Source organism: Epargyreus clarus, unplaced genomic scaffold (assembly GCF_041222505.1).
Source record: "Epargyreus clarus isolate Ecla_fem2 unplaced genomic scaffold, WU_Ecla_fem_2.2 ptg000014l, whole genome shotgun sequence".
In the NCBI taxonomy this organism is placed as follows: Eukaryota; Metazoa; Arthropoda; class Insecta; order Lepidoptera; family Hesperiidae; genus Epargyreus; species Epargyreus clarus.
In genome coordinates, this window is record NW_027332222.1 from 12,491,035 (window position 1) to 12,514,462 (window position 23,428).

Consider the following 23,428-nt stretch of genomic DNA (forward strand, 5'->3'; position numbering starts at 1 on the left):
ATTATTATTGCAAGACACATCTACTTAGGCATATAAATGTAGTAAGGATATATTTAAAATAAAACAAGGATTCACGACAATCACAAAATTTATTCCATAAAACCTTTAACAGTCGAATACTGATTAATACGCTTAAATTAAGTAATAATGATCGGTGTCTACACATAATTGCACTGATTGCCTTTAGAACATGCTAAATATGATTAACTTCGATTTATATTGGTAACATGGAGAATATTGTAATGCATTCAAACCGACGACATTTTTGTTTTGATAACTATTTTTAAATAATTTACAGATAGAGGCCAAACTTTGCTATTATTCATTTTAATATGTGTATAACTATGACGATTAAATTCTAAATATGATAAGTAACAGTATTATTTCTAACAATCCTATAATACCCACAGTAAAATACAATTGAATATAACATTAAAAATTTTGAATACAGTTTATATATGTGATCATTAAGTTTGTTTTCGCCAATTATTTACTGTTTATAAGAACGTAATCGAAAAAAATAATCTCATACACCCGGTCAAGTCAAGATAAATTAAGATTTAAATCACATGACATAATGTTATGACTATTTTAACTGGAATGTAAAATAAAACTGAGTTATTATTAGTAGCAATCAACATGTACTGTACCAGAGATTAAAATCAAAATTTTCACTACATATAAACAGTCATAATACTAGTAAGTTAATAAGAGAATATTACACACTTCTAGCTATTTAAATCCACTATATATTTGATTAAAGTGCAAGTACCTATGTATTATTAATATGTGGTTATATAACTACAGTCCATTGCTTCCTGGTTAGTATAGTTCCCGAATGTATTAGACATATGTAGATATTATATTAGTCAAGGAGTTAACCATATGTATCAGATGAAAGATTAAGCAGATATTTTAAGTACATGCAATTTCAATGTGATTATAATAATTACCCTCACTAGTATATAAAGAGAATAGGCTAAAACTAGCATTTGGCATTAAAATCAAAACGCGTACATAGCTAATGATGTAAGAGAAAAAGGCAAACTTTAATTAATCGTATTGTAATAGGTATAAGTATGTAAATACATATGTTCCTAAGCTATAATATCCCTAATATTAAAATCGAATTAAATAACGAATATGTCCTACGAGTAGGTTCAAATACTAGCACATATTGTACCGAAAAGCTAACAAACTAAAAAATAGTCAATTAACAAGTTTAGGAGTTAATTTATGTTTAAAAATCCAAATAATAACAATATAATAAATATCCTAATAATATAACATAACTTAGGTTAACAATATATTATGTAATAAACTTCTCTTGTGTTATATCACAATCAAATTAAAAACAATGATATTATTTCATATCCCATTATTTTCATTTAATTAGGTCCACTCAAACAGTGAAAAAACGGAAAGTTCAATTATATTATTGCTCAAATACTGATGGTTTTTACAACTTTCCTTTTCCCCCATTTACAATACAACTCGATATATAAACAATTGACAATTTTGTCATTTAAAATTACTCATACAATATGAAGAGTGTAATTTAATAATATATATATTAACGAATTACTTTTAATGTCTTATTTAATGTGGTTTTTACGGAGTGATAACCACATGCTATTTTTTACTCATTAGCAGCTAATAGTTACCGGGGTCTATCAGACCAATTTCAGGATCTAAATCCATGTAACATATTCCACACATGCAATAATCAGAACGCTACTAAACTATATTATTTTTAAACTGACCTGACGACGTTAAGCTGTCATTATTTATGTGGTAAGAGAGCTCAGATCTGAGAGGAAGTTCTCGGGGGTAAGGATATGAGAAGAGCCAATGATGACTTCCCAGTTCTTGAGAGCGGCGGTCACTTCGTACGCGCAGCGAATCTCGGAGAAGCAGACGCCTGAAATATTCATTTTGTCAATATCATCATCATCAACCCATTACTGTCCCACTGCTGGCCAAGTGCGTATTGGTAAACTTCACATACCCTTAAAGTTTTTTTTTTTAATCTCTCAGGTATGCAGGTTTCCTCGCAATGTTTTTCTTCACCGTTTTAAGCAAGTGATAATTAATTTGTAATACGCACATAATTTTTGAAAATCAGAGGTGTATGCCTGGGATTTGAACCTCGGACCCCTCAATCGAGAGGCCGCGTTTCTTAACCACTAGGCTATCACTGATTCAATATACTGCTAATTTGTCAATATACTGCTGCTTAATTTGCTAAACAATAAAAATATCGAAGGCGCTACTTTGTAAAAGTATATAAATAAAATACGTGCGTAATGTAAATTAAATACTATTACAAGCGCATCGTTTTAAAACATAAAACAAAAACATATAATTTGTTTTTGAAAAAAAAAATAAAAAAAAACGGTCTCGTATATTACGTCAATTTGTGGTTGTATATACTTTTTTTGTAAATATTTACCTCCAACTACGAAGACGATCAGACGCGGCACATTCTTGATAGTCTGCTGAGCTTTGTCCTTATGCCAGTGGCCGTAGCGAACACTGAAAACAATTAAAATTGGTATACAAACTATCGGTGTATTTCCGAGAATTACATTATTTTATTTAAAAACAAAAAAAAAACATCTTAAGATTGGGCTAATCTGTAATATAACATGTATCTTGATAAAATAACATTATAATATATATATTGCACATGATGTTCTTGTTACATTTTTATAGCGTCATACATATGTAACGCATTATTATATAGCATGATTTCATAACTTGACTCATAGCGGCAGGATCGCCCACTTATCGTTAATTAGTTTGATAATATCAAAATGACAATAATTGAGGTAAGTAAGTCTACAGATGGATGATTCATTTACCTAGTGGGTGCCTGATAACCAGAAGTCTGGGCTCGTCCAGCGAGGTATGGGAAATGACGTTGGTCCAGTTTATCATCGATCGCATCTTCCATAATATCCTTAAAAAAGAAAAAATGTTTTTTTTTTATATATAATATAGGGGTATCATACGAGCATGCAATCACAGCCACAGATGCGCCGCTACTCCTGAGGACTAAGCTGGAACGCTTCGGAAAAGTATTTCTCCCTTACCACACCCTTCAAACCAGAACACAGCAACGGTTAACACTGCTGTTATGAGGCAGAAACAGGTGTGGTGGAGGTGCCGTCGGAGTCGAACCACCTATATCCATTATCAATGTTATTGAATGAAGTTCACGAATGAATTTACGATATTTTGTTGTTTTAAATAATATTTTTATAAAGGATACGTAAATACCCAACCCCACATGCGGTAAGTTGCCAAAACAATGCTCAGAGAAGGGGTGATAGTTCAACATTGATAGTAAAACTTGACTTTATACAGTTAATTAGCAATATTATAATATCCAATTTATGCATCTGGCATATTTTTTATTAATTAATAGATAAATGAGCATTCAATGAATGTTACTAAGTGGATGTAGAGTTAAAAATAAGTAATTTTGGAAACTGTCTAACACTTTGCAGTGATATTATTAGTAATTTTATTAATATGATTATGTGTAAACATTTTATAAACTACCATGCGGACTCAACAAAAATAATCTCTATTCATAATAGCACTACTTTACCTTGATGACTGGAGTCCATCGAGACATTTGATATGTTTGTTCAGTAATCCTTTCCTTTCTTGGTACTTGGTATTGTTTCTTGCGGTTACCCTGCACATTTTAAAAAGAGTTTAGACATTTTATTACACACTATAAAAATTATGAGCGAGTAATTACTGTAAAGTAGTACATTCTTAAGCTTTTACAATGACAAAACTCTTGGATAAGAATAAGAATAAGAATTTCTTGTATATGAGTTGTGCTTAGAAATACAACATAGTTCTATTGCAGTTACCCCAGGAGTAACCGCAGCAGCCCGAGATTAATATATTTGTAGTTTGCGTTACACGACGACAGAATATATTCGAATTTTTTATCCTTTGCATGGTGAAAATAATGGTCTCGGTAACAGCTTATCTACGCGCCTTGCGTCGCGGCACCGCGGCGCATCGTTTTAATGTGTATTGGGCTGTATATGAAGATGTAACGATAACATACGTCGATGCAGACGTTGATGCCGAGGTTGGCCAGGTTGAGCAGCGTCTGCTTGTCGGGCGCGTCCAGCTGCGCGTGCGTCACCACCTTGTTCAGGTTCTCCTCCGAGATGCCGTTCTTCGACATTATGTACAGCGCGATGATACGCATCTTGTTGTAGTTAACCACAGTCTGCAACAAAAGAATGGTAAAATATCTTTCATTAAGTAAATCCACTTGCCCGACTACATCATACCTGAAAACAAAATGTTTATCTCATAAGAAACACAGATTTGGTTTTTATGTTTTTATTCCTCCTCATTTTATTTATTAATGGTTCATGGAGTGCAACGAAATTATGAGTCAATCAAAAATAGTTGAATGGTCAAAAATTGTGTTTCAGGTATATAGAATAGGATAGACAAATTGTTCTGATAGGCTAGTAATATTGCTTTGTATTATTTTCAGTTAAGAGCAAATTATTACGAGTGTGCTGTAACAGTCACACTGTTATAGGCGTAGTGGAATGCATAAGAGTGAAGAGACGGGCAGCGGGCTGTCGCGGCAAGTTGCATTCGTCGTTCCGCATACTCTTATCCGTAATATTTACCTGATCGAGAAGTACTGGAACGATGCTCCTCATATAATCCTTGATTTTTTCACCTTCAGCATCCGTGCCCATGGCCAAATCCTTAAAAAAAAAAAGATATTGAGATTCTTCCAGTCGTAATTCTTAATAACAAATTATCTTCTTTTTTAAAAACAAATATATCCAAAACATACTGATCAAACTAGAAGCAAGAAGTGTACTAATTTTATTAAGATCTAAAAAGGATTAGGGTGAAGTATTTTGTCGCTCACCTGTTCAACTTTACAAAGCTTATCAACATAGCCCTGGTAAGCTTTCATGCAGTCCTCAGCCAGACGCAGGTGTGTGGCGTACTTCGACAGCTCCTTCTGATACTGGGGCATCTTCTTGATCATTTGAGAGAGATCGCGCATTGACTGCTTGTCTCCTATTGCAAATGAAAAAATATAAAACCAATTAAAAGCTAAAATATATAATGCACTCCCATAGCAAGTGAGTCTTATATAATATAGTTTATGAAATAAGTTAGTAATGCATTATTTTTTGCTAAATTAAAAATCTAATTTTATTATTATGATAACAGAAACGCCACTGATAATAATAACAAGGTTTTTTTTAGTAGAATCTACACATAATTATTTAATTTCGAACTTGGAGTCAATTACCGACGAGAGTGCAAACACAAAATTGTAGTATTTTTATTCTAGTGGATTTTTGCATTATGTCATTCTATGAAATTGTTAAAAGTTGCTCACCTCCACCCATGCGTTTAGATTCTGTGAACTTCTTCAAATTCTTGGTGACCGAGGTGGACACCACGGCGATGTGTTGGTGTCGCAATTCGACCCACAACTCGTCATTTTCGTCCAACAAGACTTCTTTCATTTGGCCTTGTGATGCTTCATATCTGAAATGATAATAATGAAATAAAAATTGCACAATTACGCAAATTGTTAGTTTAGTAGGTAGGGACGATTCAGGTAATGAACGAAATATAACCTATTATGCAATACAGATAAAAAAATAAAGTTGTTCTCAAGTTTTTTTAACAATTGTTCGATTGTTAAAAAAGAGTTCATAAACAAGAACATGTATCTCCATTTTCTGATTTATGACCTTTTTTTATAATACAGGAGTAGCAGACGAGCATGCAGTCCACCTGATGGTGAGTGTATACTGCCGCCAATGGACATCTGTAATCTACCTCAGATAGGATTAGATTTTCCTATCTGAGGTCGGCCATTGATGCGCCGCTACCCTTGAGGACTAAGCTGGAACGCCTCGGAAAAGATCAAAATATTCAAAAAGTCTTTACCACACCCTTCAAAACTGAACACAGCAGCACCTTACACTGCTGTTACTAGGCAGAAATAGATGTGGCGGTGGTGCCGCCGGAGTCGAACCACAAAGGGTTCCACCTCCTTAATTTTTTTTTCCTTTTGGAATATGTGACATTAACTTTGTAGTCAATTTCGAGATTTATAATTCATAAATATATAATTAGAATCTAAGAAGTAAGAAAAATATATTTCAGCCCTTCCTTAGATTTGTACTTGGAAAAGTAGCAAGCTTAGTCACCTGTACACGTCGTTCTCGATGGGCAGCAGGTCGTAGGCCATGGCCTGCAGCGTGAGCTCGTGCAGCAGCGGCGACACGCAGTCGAAGCCGCGGTCCAGCACCAGCAGCTGCGAGCGCGCCTTCTCCGGACCCTCGCCCATGGTCGGCTCGTCGGCCTGTACAAGAAACATACTTTAAATTTATTGTGAAAATAAAAAAAAAAAACTAAAAAATTGGCTTTAAAAACATAAGATCTAAAAGTTTGGTGGGTGAAAACGAAGGTATAGTCCGCGCCAAACTGCTAGTCCGCTCTGAAGTTGCGAGCAGGTGTAGTCATACAATTTGCTATGACGACCCAATTCATTTCTATATTCAGAGCGGACTAGCAGTTTTACGTGGACTATACTTACATACATTTTTACCTGTAGAAACGTACAAGTAATTAATTAATTTATTTATAAGTGTTTGTATACGAAAAAGTTATTAACAGCAACAAAAATGGAACATACCTTGTAAGCATCAAGTTTCTGTTGAATGAGCTGAGCAAGCTCCACATTGCGCTCCCAGTCGCTAAAACAAAATTAAATCATAAATTTCAGTAATGAAAGTGAACTTTTTGCTGAAAGCTGAAGGGTACTTATACCTACATACCTGCGATAACGCACTGATGGGTATTCGCCAAGTGTGGCGCAGAGTGTAGCAATTTGTTCAGCGATGCGCTCCATATTGGCGTTGCGAGTCTGAGCCAATGCAGGGTTGTACATGCACTGGAATGTATCCGGCGAGTCCAAAGAAAACACCTGATACATAAATGAGAAGTTTTATTAAAATATCTTTACATACTGAACATACACGAATATGAATATTTGTATGTATAGTCATACAAAAACAGGGATATTCACCTGACTTTCATATGGCAAGAAAGCAATGTTGATTTCCTTCAAGGTTTTGATTTTCCTAGCCGCTGAAGATTTGCACAGTTCATTGAATAATTCTTCAGGGCACACTAATCAATAGCAGCATGTAAAACAATTTGATTATTAAGAGACTATATTTTAAGATAATCTTTGATATTTCCTACTATAACAGCTGGAGTACTACTAAAGTAAAAATAAATTGGGCAGAACAAAAATGAAACAAACCTGTTGTTCATATGGTACAAAAGCTATGTTGATTTCCTTTAAAGTTTTGATATATTTTGCTACTCGACTACGTGACAATTCATCAAATAGAACATCAGGGCAAGCTGTAAAAAAGGAAAACAAAAATGCCAATGCAACAAAAAAATTAAGCATGACTTAGGAGATAGCGATGAATAAACAAAAAAGGGATTTATCTACAAAAGGTTTATCATAGCTAAGTGATATTATACAAGTGATGTATAAAGGAGAAAGTATCTTACCTTCAGTAAAGAACACATGTGCAGCTTTGTACATGATGCGGTTACCAACAGAGAAGTCATTAATGAGTGCGTGAACTGACTTCTCGCAGGGTGTGATAAGGTAGATACCATCCATGGTATACAATGGCTCTCTTTTCTTATGGATGTCCTCTACCACTGTAACATAGTAAATTAATATTATACAATAATACAGATACTGGACTTATGCAAACCTGGAGTTACACATTTTTAAAGTTCCTTGATTTGTCATTGATTTGAGTGTCATCCAACTCTCCATTATTACTGATTATAGACTAAATGTCCTCTCACTATTGCTGAGAAGTTAGAAGCTTGGACTTATAAAAATCATACTAACCATGTTATTTACATGAGAAATAATACCCTGACTTATTGATATTATTGAGCAAATTTTATAGTTTATATCATACACATTAACTGCTTTAGCTTACAACCAAATATTGTAAAGTATTGTAGTACTCACAAGTGATTCCTTCAGCAGAGATGTCATGCATCTTGCAGCATGCAGAAACCATGCGCATGGAAAGTTGATCCACGATTAGAATTCGCCATTCCATGCGTTGGATCTCCTTCCCCTTGGGTCCGCGATAGCGGATCACCTCGTTCATAATCTCTGCAAATAAAATGACATATTTTAAAAATGATTCAGATTATTAAGAAACAAATGTGATTGAAATATGGTTTATTGCCCACAAAAGCATATAATATGGAAAGGTGTAAAGCAACTAATATTAGATATCTAAAATTTCCCAGAAGGTTGACATTTAAAAGTTGAAGTGGAGTTAAACATATATGCATATCATTAACAAATTTTCAGAACCTGTACTTTAAAAACAATAGTTTAACAATAAGTTTGAACTGTATGAATATGATATGAATGATAAATATCAATTGTATTCAACTTTTTCAATCCGTTTTAAAGACTACATAAGCTGCATACTGTAAAAGATTGTAGATAAAACTTAATAGTCATGGCATGGGGACAGGAAGGCAGAATTAACAAGCCTAATACGCGACATTCGTTTGATGTAGTTTATATATATCGTTAATACTTGGTCGTAATGTATGACGTAAAACTCCGCCCCCACTACGTTCAGATGACAGAAAATCAATACTTCAGCTCCAAGCCTTAACTGCAATGTACATTATATTTAAAGTATTTATATTCCATTTTCTTTATATATGTTTAACTTTTTGTTCTTTCATAAAGAGTTTTTTTTAGTTTAAGACTTCATTACTTTGTTTACATACTGGATCAATCGATTATTACTGCTTCTCAGTGGGGGAACAAAAGAGAATTTTGTTTTAATATTATTTTCAATTATTTCTTAAACAGTTATCTGGTCAGCATAGTATTTATTATGTTTGCATCATATTTAATACAAGCCTTACATCAGTGTTTGAATATTACTCATCGATAAGGGAAGTGGAGTCCGACATTGAGGATTGCTGAGATGTGAAGCTAACTTGCAAGTTATTTAATGCTCTAATGTATAAATAACGGGAACGCTACATGAAAACTTTAATTTAAATCCAATGAAAGCAAGGAAACCCAATTTAAAATAATAATTTTACTTACTTTGACCGACAAGTGCTTTTAGAGCCATCTTGAACCACAGACTGATTTTATTTTTATGAAATTCTAGTAAGAGTAGGTTGGGAACTGAATGTCACAATCGACAGATAAAATACAGCCGTCAGAACTTTTATATCATTTATGGTACTTTAGAACAAACGTAGGTATTAAGAATATTAAACATTGTTATATAGAATTATTGTGATTAGATATTTTATTTAAGTGCATAGAAAGAGTTTTAAATTGTGCCATGTAGAAGATCCCAAGAATCTCTGAAGTTTTTCAACTTAAAATCTCGCAGATATTATATCGGTCTCCTTGTCTATGGTTTCATAAAATAAAAATGTAATATTCTTAATACAATTATGAACTTGTAAACGATGTTATTGAGTAATTGCATGATTTGAAATTGTAAAAATTTTATAAACATGATTTTATCAACAACTAAAAATATTGCCAGATTTAAAATGTTTATGATAAGATTGCGCGCGCATTTGATAATATGAATGATAAGGAGGCGGGTCAATACAAAATGATAGAGACGAAACATATCGCTTTTGCATTCAGACGTCACAGAACATTGGGCAAAACAGAGAGTACGACCGACCAAACCAAATGGACTCAGTTTTTTATATGCTCGTATGTGGGATGGGTGTATAAATCGCCAGCGAAGTGTTGTTATCACGTGCGCGGGTTAATTAATTATATCAAAAGTTTTTTATTTATTTATTCCATTAAATTCTTATACATTCCTTTGTTATGAGATGAATAATTTATTAGAAAGTTGTTTGTGTTGTAATTTTACAAATTGTTAAATATTTTAATATCAGGTAAATATTTTTATTTATTTAGAAACTTAGATCAGTTCTCGACGATTTTTTCGAAGTATTATTTGTGGGTACTTGCACACTTTCTGATATTAAAAAATGAATTCTTTCTTTAATATTACGTACTTAAGACTATTTTGTTTACCTAACATTGAACTACCTTCAAAAATTTATTTTCGTAAAATAATTTTTGTAGAGTATTTTCAATGACTAATTGACCTACGAAAATTATTAGTATAAAAAATATTTTAATAACTAAAAGAGTAAAAGGTTTTATTTCAACTCTACGTCGCAAGCAATATTTATTGGTGCGTCTCTCTTCAAATCTGAAAAAATCTAAGAATTTTCTATGTGAGAAAATAAAAAAATGTTATAGTAAGTTTGAGGTGAAATTATCAAGACAATATATTATATTTACAATTTATTACATTTAATAAATGTAATAAACGTCTTGTAACGACATACTTACATCTATTTAAAAACCTACCCATAAGTACATTTATGTAGACTCCTATACACTACTCATAACATAACAAATTAACTTCGATCACTAATAGGAATCCTATTAGTGATCGAAGCAAATTAACAATGTATAAATTCATTAATCTTTATATTTTATCATACTTAACATATTTATGTAACTTAGGTACTTAATTATAATCGGCAGGTTGCCCTAAAATACACTTAATGTTTTATTTAGATCAATATCATGTTAAAAAGATTTTTTTGCCATAAATTTAAATCAAAAATATTAAAATATAACGCCATGACTTTTCTCCATGTCAGGTAGAGAATAGAGAATTTATTAAATGTCTTGGTAGGGAATTAATGTCTGATATCAATTTGAGTCCAAATAAATAAGTCTACTTAAGTACGGGAAATGAGTATGTATTGACTCATTTAAACTATACAAATAAATTTCCATGTGATAGCTGTAAATATATTTCAAGTAGTGTACCCACAGATAAATATTTCGATAAGCTAGAGATGAACAATAATCATATTCTGGTGAATCTATTGAAGTTGTATCGATGCAGTTGCCTAGTAAGTATTCAATGATTAACATAGTTGTCTTTTTATCGGCAGCTGGTGAAAGTGAGGTGCGGTGGTCGAGGAGTCGCCAAGTGTAGTGTATCACCGTGGTTCCACGCCCGATTGTTTGGTAGTGTACTGTGCAATGTGAAGTGATGTACCAGAGCAGTGGAGAGTACCGTGCTGCTATTTCATGTTAAATCGTTGATCAAGATGAGGAGCGATGAAGTAACGATCGCGATCCCTTATCCGTGTCGCGCGGAGGGTTGGCTCGATAGATGCGGTGAGTAAATTAATTATTTATTTCGAATATCAGGGAGGTACTTAAAGTTTAGAATGTTTACAATTCGCTCGAACAATTCCGTTGAAATGCTATTTTTATGCTAACACCGGCGAGCTATTTGGGGCGATTTACGTAAGTGCTCAATGAATGTCATGACACCGCATGCAACTGAGCACTAGAGGTTGAATTCTTAAACTTACAAAACAACGTCCTTAACATGCCATATTTTCACTGGTTACTTGGGTTTAAAATAATAAATTTGTAGCTATTTCTTGACGCCTCACAGACCGGCTATACCGAAATAGCACCTATTTGTAAATATTTGTAACATTTAACACTTATGATTATAATCACTATATCCTAAATCGCTACAAAAATCGTTTAATCATTATTAGCTATTTTTTGGATTGATGTTTCCGCTTGTTTGTTCAATATCTAGCAACGGGTACAATGAGTGTTTTTTACATATAGAAACAGCAAACGAGTATACAGTCCATATGATGGTAAGTGGCTACTGTCGCCCATGGACATGTGTAATCAACTTAGATAGGATTACTATCCTAACTGAGTAGTAATTGTAGATGAATTTCATCTATGAGGACAAAGTTGCAACGCCTCACATAAGTATGTCTCCCTTACCACACCTTTCAAACCGGAACACAGCAGCGGTTACCACTGATGTTATTAGGCATAAATAAATGTAATACTTTCTAAGAGATCAGGATTACGTAGCTTCCGCTCCGTATTTCCTGAGATAAGATGATTGTACAAGTAACTCTAAACAAACGCTTCTCATTCACATTAGTTTATGAGGAAGATTTCTTAAAATTTGTTACTGTTAGTCATACCTACTCGTAAATGACGCGAAAGATGCATGTTTACTGCTTAAAAACATTGAGGGGTACATTAAGAGTACATAGTGTTAGTGAGTGAACAGTGTGAATCATGTGTGACACGAATTGATTTTGATTTGTTACGATTGCGTGATTGTATTTAATTGTAGAATTGCTCGACGATGGGAACCTCGCCTCCTACGGCCACCATAAAATTTCAAGCAATTAAAACGGTTAGCTCTTGACTTTGCAGTGGCCTGTAGCACCCGTTATTTGTTGAAGCTGCAATATACCTATGTATGGGTATGGGATAATAATAATTGAAATAACCAACAGACTCTTAAAGCAAGTTATTTGGCATTAAGTCGGTCTAAATATCCTACGTTATAACGACTACGATAAGAAAATTGTCTGTGTAATCTTGTGGTCTGGTCATATAGGTCATATGGGTTTAGGGTTGAGTTAGTGTCAACTGTCAATTAACATGCTCAATGCATGCATGCAAATTAAGGAAATATTAAAGTAATTACTATATCAGTAATATCGTAATATTTTCAACACTAAGAATTACATTATCTATTAAAAATCACTTTCGTCACTTCTCTTACGGTATAAAGCTGATCTCTACAATATAACTAAATAGCGATGTTTTTAGCTAATAATTTATAAGAATAAGCTTCACGTTCAATGCAAGCGCAAATCTTTACATCCCGAGTAGCGTGACAAGGGCTGTTCCTACGTACATAATATCATCTATATTTTATTAGACACGTGTAACCGTATCGATTATGGTTATTTTTACGACCCTAACCACCTCCCTATAGCCGACATTTACATTATAGACGGGTGCGAAATTAGTTCTGTTTATTTGTAGGAACTGATGCAATCATATTGGTCAACATTACCTTTGTAATTAAATAAAGAATGAATTGATTATAAAAAATAAAAAAAAACTCCCAAAAAAGTACTATCTCCCTTTTCGAAAGTAACGTTAGTGATCTCTAAAATCGTGTAAGTCCTTATCGAGTTTGCGAAAAGTTAATTAGCTTATTCTAATTGCAGTACACCGGACCTTATCGTCAAGAGAGCAGGTTGGCCGTCCGCGTGTGCCCTACTTAGAGTGAAAACTATGCGGTGTTGTGGTTTCTATCGAGTTTCGGTCCACCAAGCTGGGCCTGATCGAGTCGCTTTCTAGTTAATCAAGGGTCCTGAGAGAAAAAGACTGCAAGTACGTTACCGACGTGAGGAAAGTGCTGCTCTATTGTGACGCAGAAAATTTATGCTGTCAATGTTGACGCTAACGGAGCTTATCCTGCTAGAACCGAGTTCTCTCTTACTTAAATGTCTGCTGAAACAGTGCAATAAAGTGCTAATAAGTGCATAAGAATTATTTTAGAAAAGCTCGAAGAAGGTGAAGAAAGTTAGGCCGTTTAATTTTAAGGCCACATCTAAATATAACCATAGTATACGCGCCATATCTAAATATATAAATAGGTAATTATTATTTTATGGGTATTTCGTAAAGGTATAAAGAAAACAATTCTTAACTTTTCAATTTTTTAAGCTTCAAGATCGTTCTATATCTACAAGACTTTGGAGACATATTTGAATATGAAAAATATTACGTAAGCGGAAACTTGTTTTCATGTAAACTTTTGCTCGGATAGAAAACAGAGAGTTATCTAATGAACTGAAACATAATACGGATTCGTATCTACTCAAAGGGGGATCTAATGACGTCTTTCAGCAACTGATTTAGCATTGAATCGGAGTCTGTAATCTGGTGTTCATGCAACCTAATTATTTAAGAGGTCAGCTTCACACTGCTAGAGCGTCGTTAGTGTTGGATCTGTCTCATTTATACTATGTAGCTAAACTTTTATGTGATTCTCTCTGTTTATTCTCTAGATCTCTGTTGTCTAAATTTTCAAGGAAAACAATTATAATTACCTTAAGGTTAAGGTAGAGAATAGGAATGAATAGGAAGTTTGTATACTTCTGTGTCGTAGTAATTTATTGCTTAGTTAATTACTTCGTATAGTTAGTACGCAACTGACCTTATTATTTATTCAAATATATACTTATTAACTTCACCGAAAGTTATCGTGTTATGATATGTCTATTAATTATGAATCTGTTCTAGAAAAGTACGGGTGAGGCGCTGGCTATAGCCGTATTGGTTAATAAAATGCTCAGATTTAATGAATTTTGTGTTTTGCATAATATTACGTACTGGATTAATTAATCATTAGTACGGGCCATTGCATATCTAGCGATGGCATGCGTAATCATGCAAGTCATTGTTGCATATGTATGCCCATTTTTTACAGCTCAGTCGATTAGAGAGTAACAATACTTTTAAACTTTTTCTTCCAGTTACATTGTTGCAAAACATTGTAACATAAACAAGAACGGCTTATCGAAACTCATCATCAAACCATTAACGTCCCACTGCTGGGCACGGGTCTCCTCTCATAATGAGAAGGATTAGGCCATAGTCTACCGCGCTGGCCAAGTGCGTATTGGTAGACTTCACATACCTTTGAGATTTTTTTTATAAATCTCTCATTTATGCAGGTTTCCTCGCGATGTTTTTCTTCACCGTTTAGCAAGTGATAACTATTTTTTTTAAACAAAACAAACACATGGAAACTTCACTAATATATAATAAGAAATATTGAACCAGTCGATCAGAATAAATTTACAACATTTACGTTATTGTGTGATATTTTATTGTCATGATTCACGAGACAGATCCTGCTTTCGTAAATACGTGATGTCACGTTTCCAGTTACACGACGGAAAGCTGCGAGCGACATGCTCGGGGTCTTAAAAGACTACAAATGAGGAAAACAATGTTAGTAGGCTAACATTTTGTGTGCTCTGCTATACAGATAGATACGTGTTAATATCTTCGTATATTCTGTTAGATAACTAATAAGTAAGAATGACTTGAGTTGGGTTGGGATAGATGCAAGTGTTGCGAAATATTTAAGCTTTTAAACGATATTGTGCACGGAATGGCTCTACATTACGACTAGGCACCTGAACATTATAATATAAAACAATCCCATAATTATATGCCATACAATTTTGATAATAATAATAGGTACGTAAGTAGTAGGTTTATAGTTTTCTTTTAGACGCGGTACGAAGATGCTCTTTTACTTACAAAAAATAAAAAAGTTACTAGACACAAACAAAGTTATTGGTAAGGATATGTGTCGTTGTTGGGGTATCCGGATGTATCGTAAATTCAATTGAATCTCGTCTGCAGTTCAATTGTTTGGTTAACGTGATACCATTTCAGTAGAACTTCGAAGCAACATGACGATAAACATGTATTGATATTATTTGTATGTAATTACAGACACTTCGTATTTAACTAAAGAATTCATCGTGTCAAATTATCATTTCATTACTCTCACAATACACTGGTACATACTGACCAAAACAATTAGGAACCGCACCAATTAAGAAACGTTTAATAGAAGTAGTTATATCGTCTACATGCGAGGGGCTGCAGTTTAGAGTCATTCTTTACTTCTATTTATCGTACGTTCTTACATTTTGTAGATTTTCGAGATCATATTTAAGCCACCAACAAAAACATAGACAAAAAGGTGTCTGCCTACATTTTGTGACCGATAGTGGTGAATTATATTTTTATATTTTGCCAACGTACTTCTTGATATAGGCATCTAGAATTATCTTCGATCTTGTCTCATTTTCTTCACACTTGACTAACAGTATTAGATTCGAAGATTCAAGTAATTAACATTGTTATTTGGTACGCTATACCATCATCAATGAATTCAAATTAAATTCTTTCGATATAAGTGACTCAATTAATATTAGTGATTTCTGGCTTTAAAGGGACATCAAAGCAGCGGTTAACACATTGTCAATTCTTTCTACATTCTAATCTTATAGCGGTATACGAAAGATTATGTATTACTGATCCGTATTTCGATACAATATTAATGTAAATACTTTTAATGTGTACGTGAGCGTAAGTCAGCGCCGTTAGGCCGACGTCAGCACGTGCCGCGCCTGCTGATAACATAACCGATAGAAAGTAAACTCTCTCGGAACTTCTCGTGGCATGCAACTGGTAACCACGGTAACTGACATAGACCATTGTTTTGTTCGAGAAAAGCTAAGAAAACATCCGGCTTAGTAATACAATTTTGGAGAGCGGATGAGCTAAATCTAGATCTTGACCAATAGGCTAATAGGTGTGTTTATTTAGACACTTGCTTCGTAGCTCTAATTTATTTGATTATTAAAATATTCGATTTACTCTATTTTACTAATGTCTATATAAAAAAAAACCCTGTATTTTTAATCTCCACGTGTATCTCCCGTGAACACCACGTTATAATCGGTTTAGCAGTTTCTAAGATTAGCTGATACCCGATCACAGAGTGACAGATAGACAACGAAATATAATTAAAAGTTCAAACTAAGTGTATATTTATTTATATGATAATCAATTATGTGAAGATATAGGTAAATATAAATGTCCTTTATTTATTTTCCTTTGATCGTTTTATTACACTAGACAGGACTATATCTTATAACTTATGACCTCTAGTGTGCCCACGTGGTATAAATAATGATATCCTATCGTGCAGCCAATAAACCCCAGGGAATCTGTAATCTGTGGACATAGAGTCGTAAATTAGCGTGTGCCAGCTCAGCGCGAGGGCGTGGTCATAGACAACAATCTCTAATGAACGAGTTTTTAGATCTCAAGCTGTTAGCAGACGCAATAGTGTGTAATCATGCTTGCGTCATCAAGCTATCGATTTAATTAACGTTTTCATTGATTTAAAATGTCAATATTTGTTTTAAAGAAAAATTCCCCGCTGGGTTTAATGGATTCTGAATATTGTCAATTATAGTTCAATTTGTTACTCCATTAAACTGTTATAAGCAAACAAATGTATCGAGTTCCTGAGGCATTTCAATTGTTATTGTGTTACTAGTAACTAGTGTTTTGCCGTGACTAAATCCATGGGACGGGCGACATTTGCCTCTGCAGCGGATACCTCCAATCGGGAGGACTTAAAAATGATAAAATTCATTTAAGCTTATACTTATTTTTTTACACCCGTAGTGTGTCTGTGTAAAATATACAGCGGTTTGAGCTTCGTGTTTGAAACAATACACTCGGTACATATTGTTAAATGGTTGTAGATACTTACTAATATGAAAACCTTGGGGGTCATGCGAATAACATTTCTCCAGTTACGTCGCAGTCGGAAGTGGTTAAGAAAGAAATTAGTGCAAAAGAACAAGCATTCATTTTTTATTTTAAATGAAAAGGTTAAAAATAAAAATAATCGGATATATGTATTTTGTGTAAATACACAAAATTTTATTCTATCTGATTTAATTGCCTCATAATTTGGTGCAGATTACGCACGCACGCTACACCATATAATTATGGAAGTCAAACTTTGTGCGTGCTACACTTTAAAAGTACGGGTGTAGTCAGTAGCACCCTCGCTAGGGTGTGTGATGAGATTTGTGTACGTCGACACTATAACTATATCGTGTTGAGTGGACCCTTAGTATTCGAAATCGTGAGTGGGTAATTAGGTAGTCTCCCTCAGGGACATTTGTGAGAGTCGCCGAAGTTTGGCTCCACGCCATAAATTAAGCTAACTATCTGATGCGTCCAATTTCTCTGAGACTCCCCCATTCGCAAATTGCTCCTCATTTCACTGATTGAAACTTGCTCCGAGCTTGAAATGCACTCCTGTTATGAAACTTTTCGCTTAACTTTGGCCAAAGTTTCTCGAGGCAAGGAGCATTCTATGTGTACACACCTGTCTTGCATCACATAAGTACAGTTAGAGTTGTGTAATATGGTAGTGCCAGTTAAAAGGTAAACCAAACTGTGTAAATATTATTGGTTACCTTTCTAATTCTTTTTTGTTTCGATAGATCCTGCCTCGTTGCGTACTTGTTTGTAGTGCACGCAGTAGATTCAAGAATTGCTATCTTTCATCATACGAGTAGTTGAGTAGAAACGTATAACATTTCATTGATATTCCATGATTTGCCCTTTAAACTATCTGCCTATAATTTAAAGGGCAAGGAAAATCACTGCGTGTCTGATGGTAGACCCCACGCAAATCAATAACTGTATATATTATACTTTTATAGTTGTAATTGAAGTCTGAGTGATCGCCTGGTTGATAAGCAAGTACGTGCGACTATAATGAGGTTGAAATATATTAATGATTAATTTTGTTTTGGTTTGTGACGTCTGAACAATATACGTATGAACAATAGGTACTACAGCAAAAGTTTATTCATTGCTGTGAATCAGCATTAATGAAAGATAGAATTTATATAAAGATTATATGGAGAAGATAAAACGATAAGATTAATTCATATATATTTACTTTATGATTCTACAAATAGTAAAAAGGCATTACAGATCTATCATTCAATTATAGTTGTTCAGAGAGGTCAGGGAAGCATTCCTCCCACGGTCACGCCGTTTATCATCTAAAATGGAACGGGTCAACGCCATCACAGTCTAGCACTGTTTGAACCAATTAGCACATATCGATGCTTAAAAAAAAGATGCTTTGTTATTTAATTATTGTTTTTGAAAAGTAAGGAAAGCAAAATAAATCTAGGATGTCTTTTAACCTTTGCTTAAGGGTGTGCCTGAAATGAATCTACATTACAATTAATGGAATTTTTGTCTGTTATATATTATCTTAAAGTGAGTATTTCAACAACCATCATCCATTTAAATACTTAATAACTCATTTTGTTTCGTAACAAAATCAAAGAGGTTTGCTCTTTAAGGTCTAATATTCAATACTTACACCACTGAGAATACCTGAACGTACCTATGAGAACATTTAAGCGTGTTGGTAAAACCTTTGACTATTGTAGACGTATAGAAGAGCTCTAAGCTTAGCTTGAAAGCGGCGTTCCTAGGCGTGCTATTCAAATCCTCAGCTACTCATGAAATGTATCAATGACCGTTCGAGTTCTGGGCGAGCTCTAGTCATGTTTGAATAATAATGACTGCGTTCCAGTTTGGTTCTTTCATAACATGAATGCAGCATTTTTATTTCACTCAGCATTCAGAAAATCAAGATGCAAATTAATCGGTTCAGAAACCACGAAGGCTTGGGGGAACAGAAATGTAGGGTGCAAAGCTCTGCACGAAAGACAAATACGACGTTGTGACATGCAATCAAATATATTTCTGCTAACCGTTCTACTTATTTACAACTATCGTAGTTATAAAAAAAATCTATGATACTTATATATTTCCATAGAATTTTTGTAACGTATTTATTAAATACTAGCTGACCCGGCAAACTTTGTACCGCCTCAAAATCTATTTATCAAATATATTTCATATTATTATAAAATTTACCCTATGTTACTCGTGGATAATGCAGCTTTCGAATGGTGAAAGAATTTTTAAAATCGGTCCAGTAGTTTTTGAGCCTATTCATTACAATCAAACAAACAAACAAAGTTTTCCTCTTTATAATATTAGTATAGATACTAGGTCAGTTAAGAGGATGATCGCATTGAAGATGTAACACTTTCTAAGTATTTTGCTAACTTGAGAACCCTAAAAAGTGTTTCCATCTATGTCAACGGCGCTTGAAATAGATCATTATATAACAGAAAAGTGCAGTCCGTAACAGTGTCGCCAAGATATTTCTGGGCCATGGAATAAATTATTAAAAAACAGCACACAAAAATCTATCGGTATTTTGTAATAGATCGCAAGAGAAATAGTATTATGAAAGTATTTACTATTTCAGCCACAGTTGCGACATCCTATTTTATTAATTAGTCAGAGATTAATAAAATATTTAGTTGTTATCTATCATTTAGATAATGCTATTAAAAGTCGATTTGTGTTGAAAATGCAGCATTTAAAACACCTAATGATTTTAGTATTAATTGCCGCAGAACCATTGAAATGAAGTAAGATAAACAATGCAACATACATTTACGATAAGCTTCTATTAATCTAGGATAAGGATAGTGAGGCTCATTATCGATCTTGTGGAGAAGTCCGATCTTATCTAAACTATTTTACATCAGGTTAACTCATTGAAATTGAAAAATAAGAAACAGTAAAATTAGAAAGCTACTGGTAACCTTATCGAATTGTGCTAATTCGAAATGATTGGCTGGTGACGCAACGAGAGAGGGCGTCGGGCTGTGTACTGCCATTAAAATGTGCGTTTATTTCCCGTTTCTGTTATTTTTATCTCACATTAATATATCCGTATTGCTAGAACTTACCAGTGAAAGTATTTCTTTATATCCCATATCGACATAAACGCTTACGACTTCATTAACGGCGATTGCACAAGCAAGATTATGTTTGTTCGTCAGGTGTGCAGATGGTACATTTTCCTTCCTATGGGACACTCTTTATATCGCATTCGCGATGGAAGCCCGGTCGGGACTGTGCCAAAAAAACTTTAGAAACTTTCCCTTTTATAAATAATGTCAATATTTGTAAAAGAGGCACGTTATAAATATTTGATATCTTAATATATGTGTAGGTATGCCAATGTTCATGACATAAAAACAAGAATTGTATTAAAATTAATTAACATAATATGCTTGCCACCTATAAATGTTATCAGTTTAACCATATTCGTCGGGTTTCTTAAATTTTAGAAACAATTGCTTACCAACTACCTATTTAACAACCAACTATTTATCATTATGTTATATAGAATCATTATACATAGGTAATTGAATGATGCACTTTTGACGAATAAGGAATAATCATTTATACTAAACAAGTTTTATGAAAAGCCATCAAAATTAAAATATTGTAAAATAGGATTGTAGGTAGTAGAGCGCGACCATTTGTGGTTTGTGAACCGACCTTCTCACATTACTATGAGAAAATACACAGACCGACGTGGGAGGCTTTAATATAACTCCTGAATGACGGAAGACTGAATATTACTTATGAGTTATGACAATACGTTGAAAATTTAAGTGAGAATATAACGTTACTTAATTGAGATATAGCGGGTTTTCTTACAGTTACCAAAGCCACTGTCTTCAAGTTTAAGCAATTTCTATTGTATATTCTTATATAATTGTTCACCATTTCATACCGTGTATTTTCATCGTTTGTTTTTCATCTTGAATTATACATTGTATAGAGTTCTTTATATGCCGGCGTGTTGAGCTAAAATCTGCAATGCAGTAGGCATGCGAAATTTCACTAAATGAAAATAAGATTTGGAAAAAAGTGAACGGTTTATTTTATGAAACAAAACCTGGGTGCATCCGTATGAATGCTAAAGTTAACTGATGTTTTCCAGATATCATTTGAACCACGCTCGTTGGTTCTGTTAGGTTATTAAAGTTTTTATGTCTCTTTCAAAGAAACAGGAAATTAAAGTTGAGATAAAAATGCGATGACAAAAAGTTTACAAATGTTGAGATTTTTGTAGCCAAACCAAAATATCTAGTTTTATCTATCTAGCTAGATTAGCTGAGGTAGCGACGGGATTTTTTACTTACTGTCGACATTTTATCGCACAACGATCATAATGTACACAATTGTATTTTTTATTTAAAAACGTAGAATTTGTTATAATTTACTACAAGAACGATATTGCTCTCGTGTCAAACTTAGGTATTGTAGATAACACGTCTTAGAAAATTTTAATATTTTTTTCTTTAATGGACTAAATTTATTGGCACTCCTCGCCGACAATGTTTAGTTCATACCTTGTGTAACGACCCTGCATGAGTTCTGCCACCTGTAAATTATATTCGTATGAATCGTAAATTAGGTCAACGTGAAGTATGCCAATTCAGGCACCAACGTACCTACTGTGTAAAATATAGCAACGCAGCATTGATCGATCGAGGTGAACTCAGTATTTTTAAATGAAACCTGCATATGACACGTTACGAGTGTTCGGAATCAGATTACCACGACATGGGGTCACGACCGATTCGTAAAGTCAGAAGCGTGAATTTTATTGAAAACGTTGAAAAATATTTACTGAATTTTCCTTTGAAAACGAGATATTGAACATTTTATCCATTGCAAAATTTTGGCGTAACAATACTTACTAAGTTTAAAAACGTGATCGATATATTTGTGTCAATATTTCTTAGTGGTTTACTATTGTATTTAAGTCTCGTTTAACATAAAAGCAGAAATTACTAGCGCTTGCGAGCTGTATTGTATTCGTCAACATCGAAGAAACAATCTTTCCTGCATTACAGAGCTCCCTTGCATAAAATAAAAGCCTAGACAACAGACTCTTTCGCCCGCCCTCCGCCCCTCTGTTGCATTGTACTGCACGGAGCACGGAGGGCACCGACCGTAACATTGAAAGCTCACCCTCGTCGCCATGACAACGCCTGTTCCTGCGAAAATTATTGACAGGCGCCGGTCCAGACGGGGTGCGAGGCCCAGCAACCCTCCTGATCTCGATACCCTACGCGTGTGTGCGATGATATATTTTTATAAGATTTAACTCCCACTACCTCGGTAACGTGTTCAGCAATAATGCTGATGAAGAGTCCCTGCGAGATAATTACGAGGGATTGCATGCTCTTTGTTACCCTATACATAGGTATTTGAAAGACAAGGAAAGTTATCCATTAGCGATAGTTACCACATATTGTAAGGTGGATTGTAAACTCGGTTGTAACTTTAATCTTATAAAAGTAGTAAATAAGTAAAAAGATTCCAGACTACAGAAGATTAAAACTAAACATAAAAGTCCTTTTAGTAAAAACAAAAGTAAAACGAATGCACAAATTAAAAATTTCTCTTCTTAACTTAAAGTGGTATATAAATAACGGACGGTGCAACCCGTGCTTTTCACTATTGTACTTCTGCAACGAATCTTGAAACCTTGAAAAAACATCAAGAGATTAAATAGGCAGCGCAGAGAGCGAGGATCAAAAGAATAAATGAATATTGTGAGCCCATTTTTAACGAGACTTCCGCGTTGAGAGTCAGATTACTTCCTGCATACATTTCAAATAACCTATTTTATTTATTGTACACGTGTTTTATGAATACAGAAAGCTGTAAATCTTTACAAGCTACTGTATTTACGCTAATTATGTGAGTGCGCTAACGTAATGGACTACATAATACTGAATACATATCTGCAGTAAAGATTTCATAATTATAAAATTCCATTACATAATTAAATGTTACACTTGATTGATACATGCCTAT

The 23,428-nt window shown here is 34.0% G+C and overlaps 2 protein-coding genes across 4 annotated transcripts in view; one reads left to right on the forward strand and one right to left on the reverse strand.

Moving 5' to 3' along the window:
* Positions 1-70: 70 nt before the first annotated feature.
* Positions 71-9,338, reverse strand: Rop (Syntaxin-binding protein Rop). 2 transcript variants are annotated; one of them, XM_073079013.1, is made up of 15 exons: positions 9,215-9,338; positions 8,099-8,248; positions 7,618-7,773; positions 7,118-7,221; positions 6,867-7,015; positions 6,725-6,785; positions 6,237-6,391; positions 5,414-5,565; positions 4,931-5,085; positions 4,680-4,760; positions 4,094-4,261; positions 3,617-3,706; positions 2,865-2,962; positions 2,453-2,535; positions 71-1,921 (listed from the first exon to the last, which is right to left on the reverse strand). In XM_073079013.1, the coding sequence occupies exons 1-15, from the start codon at positions 9,240-9,242 to the stop codon at positions 1,788-1,790; spliced, it is 1,764 nt and encodes a 587-aa protein (XP_072935114.1). In that variant the 5' UTR covers positions 9,243-9,338; the 3' UTR covers positions 71-1,787. The 2 variants fall into 2 exon arrangements, with proteins under 2 accessions (XP_072935114.1, XP_072935113.1); XM_073079012.1 differs by lacking the exon at positions 7,118-7,221 and adding an exon at positions 7,358-7,461.
* Positions 9,339-9,838: 500 nt separating this feature from the next.
* The window catches only part of raskol (Ras GTPase-activating protein raskol), a 200,992-nt gene continuing 187,402 nt past the window's right edge, over positions 9,839-23,428 (forward strand). For both annotated transcript variants that reach the window (XM_073079023.1, XM_073079024.1), the window contains exons 1-2: positions 9,839-10,041; positions 11,125-11,353. In XM_073079023.1, the coding sequence (XP_072935124.1) occupies positions 11,284-11,353 (70 nt within the window). In that variant the 5' untranslated portion in view covers positions 9,839-10,041; positions 11,125-11,283. The remainder of the gene's footprint in view (positions 10,042-11,124; positions 11,354-23,428) is intronic.

What these genes read in the sequence shown, in the direction of transcription:
- Rop (XM_073079013.1), bottom strand. Translation starts at nt 9,242, where the DNA reads ATGGCTCTAAAAGCACTTGTCGGTCAAA. An exon ending in TCTTGCCATATGAAAGTCAG is followed by an intron (nt 7,016 to 7,117) that starts GTGAATATCCCT and finishes TTTATGTATCAG; the next exon opens with GTGTTTTCTTTGGACTCGCC. An exon ending in TTCCAGTACTTCTCGATCAG is followed by an intron (nt 4,262 to 4,679) that starts GTAAATATTACG and finishes CTTTTGTTGCAG; the next exon opens with ACTGTGGTTAACTACAACAA.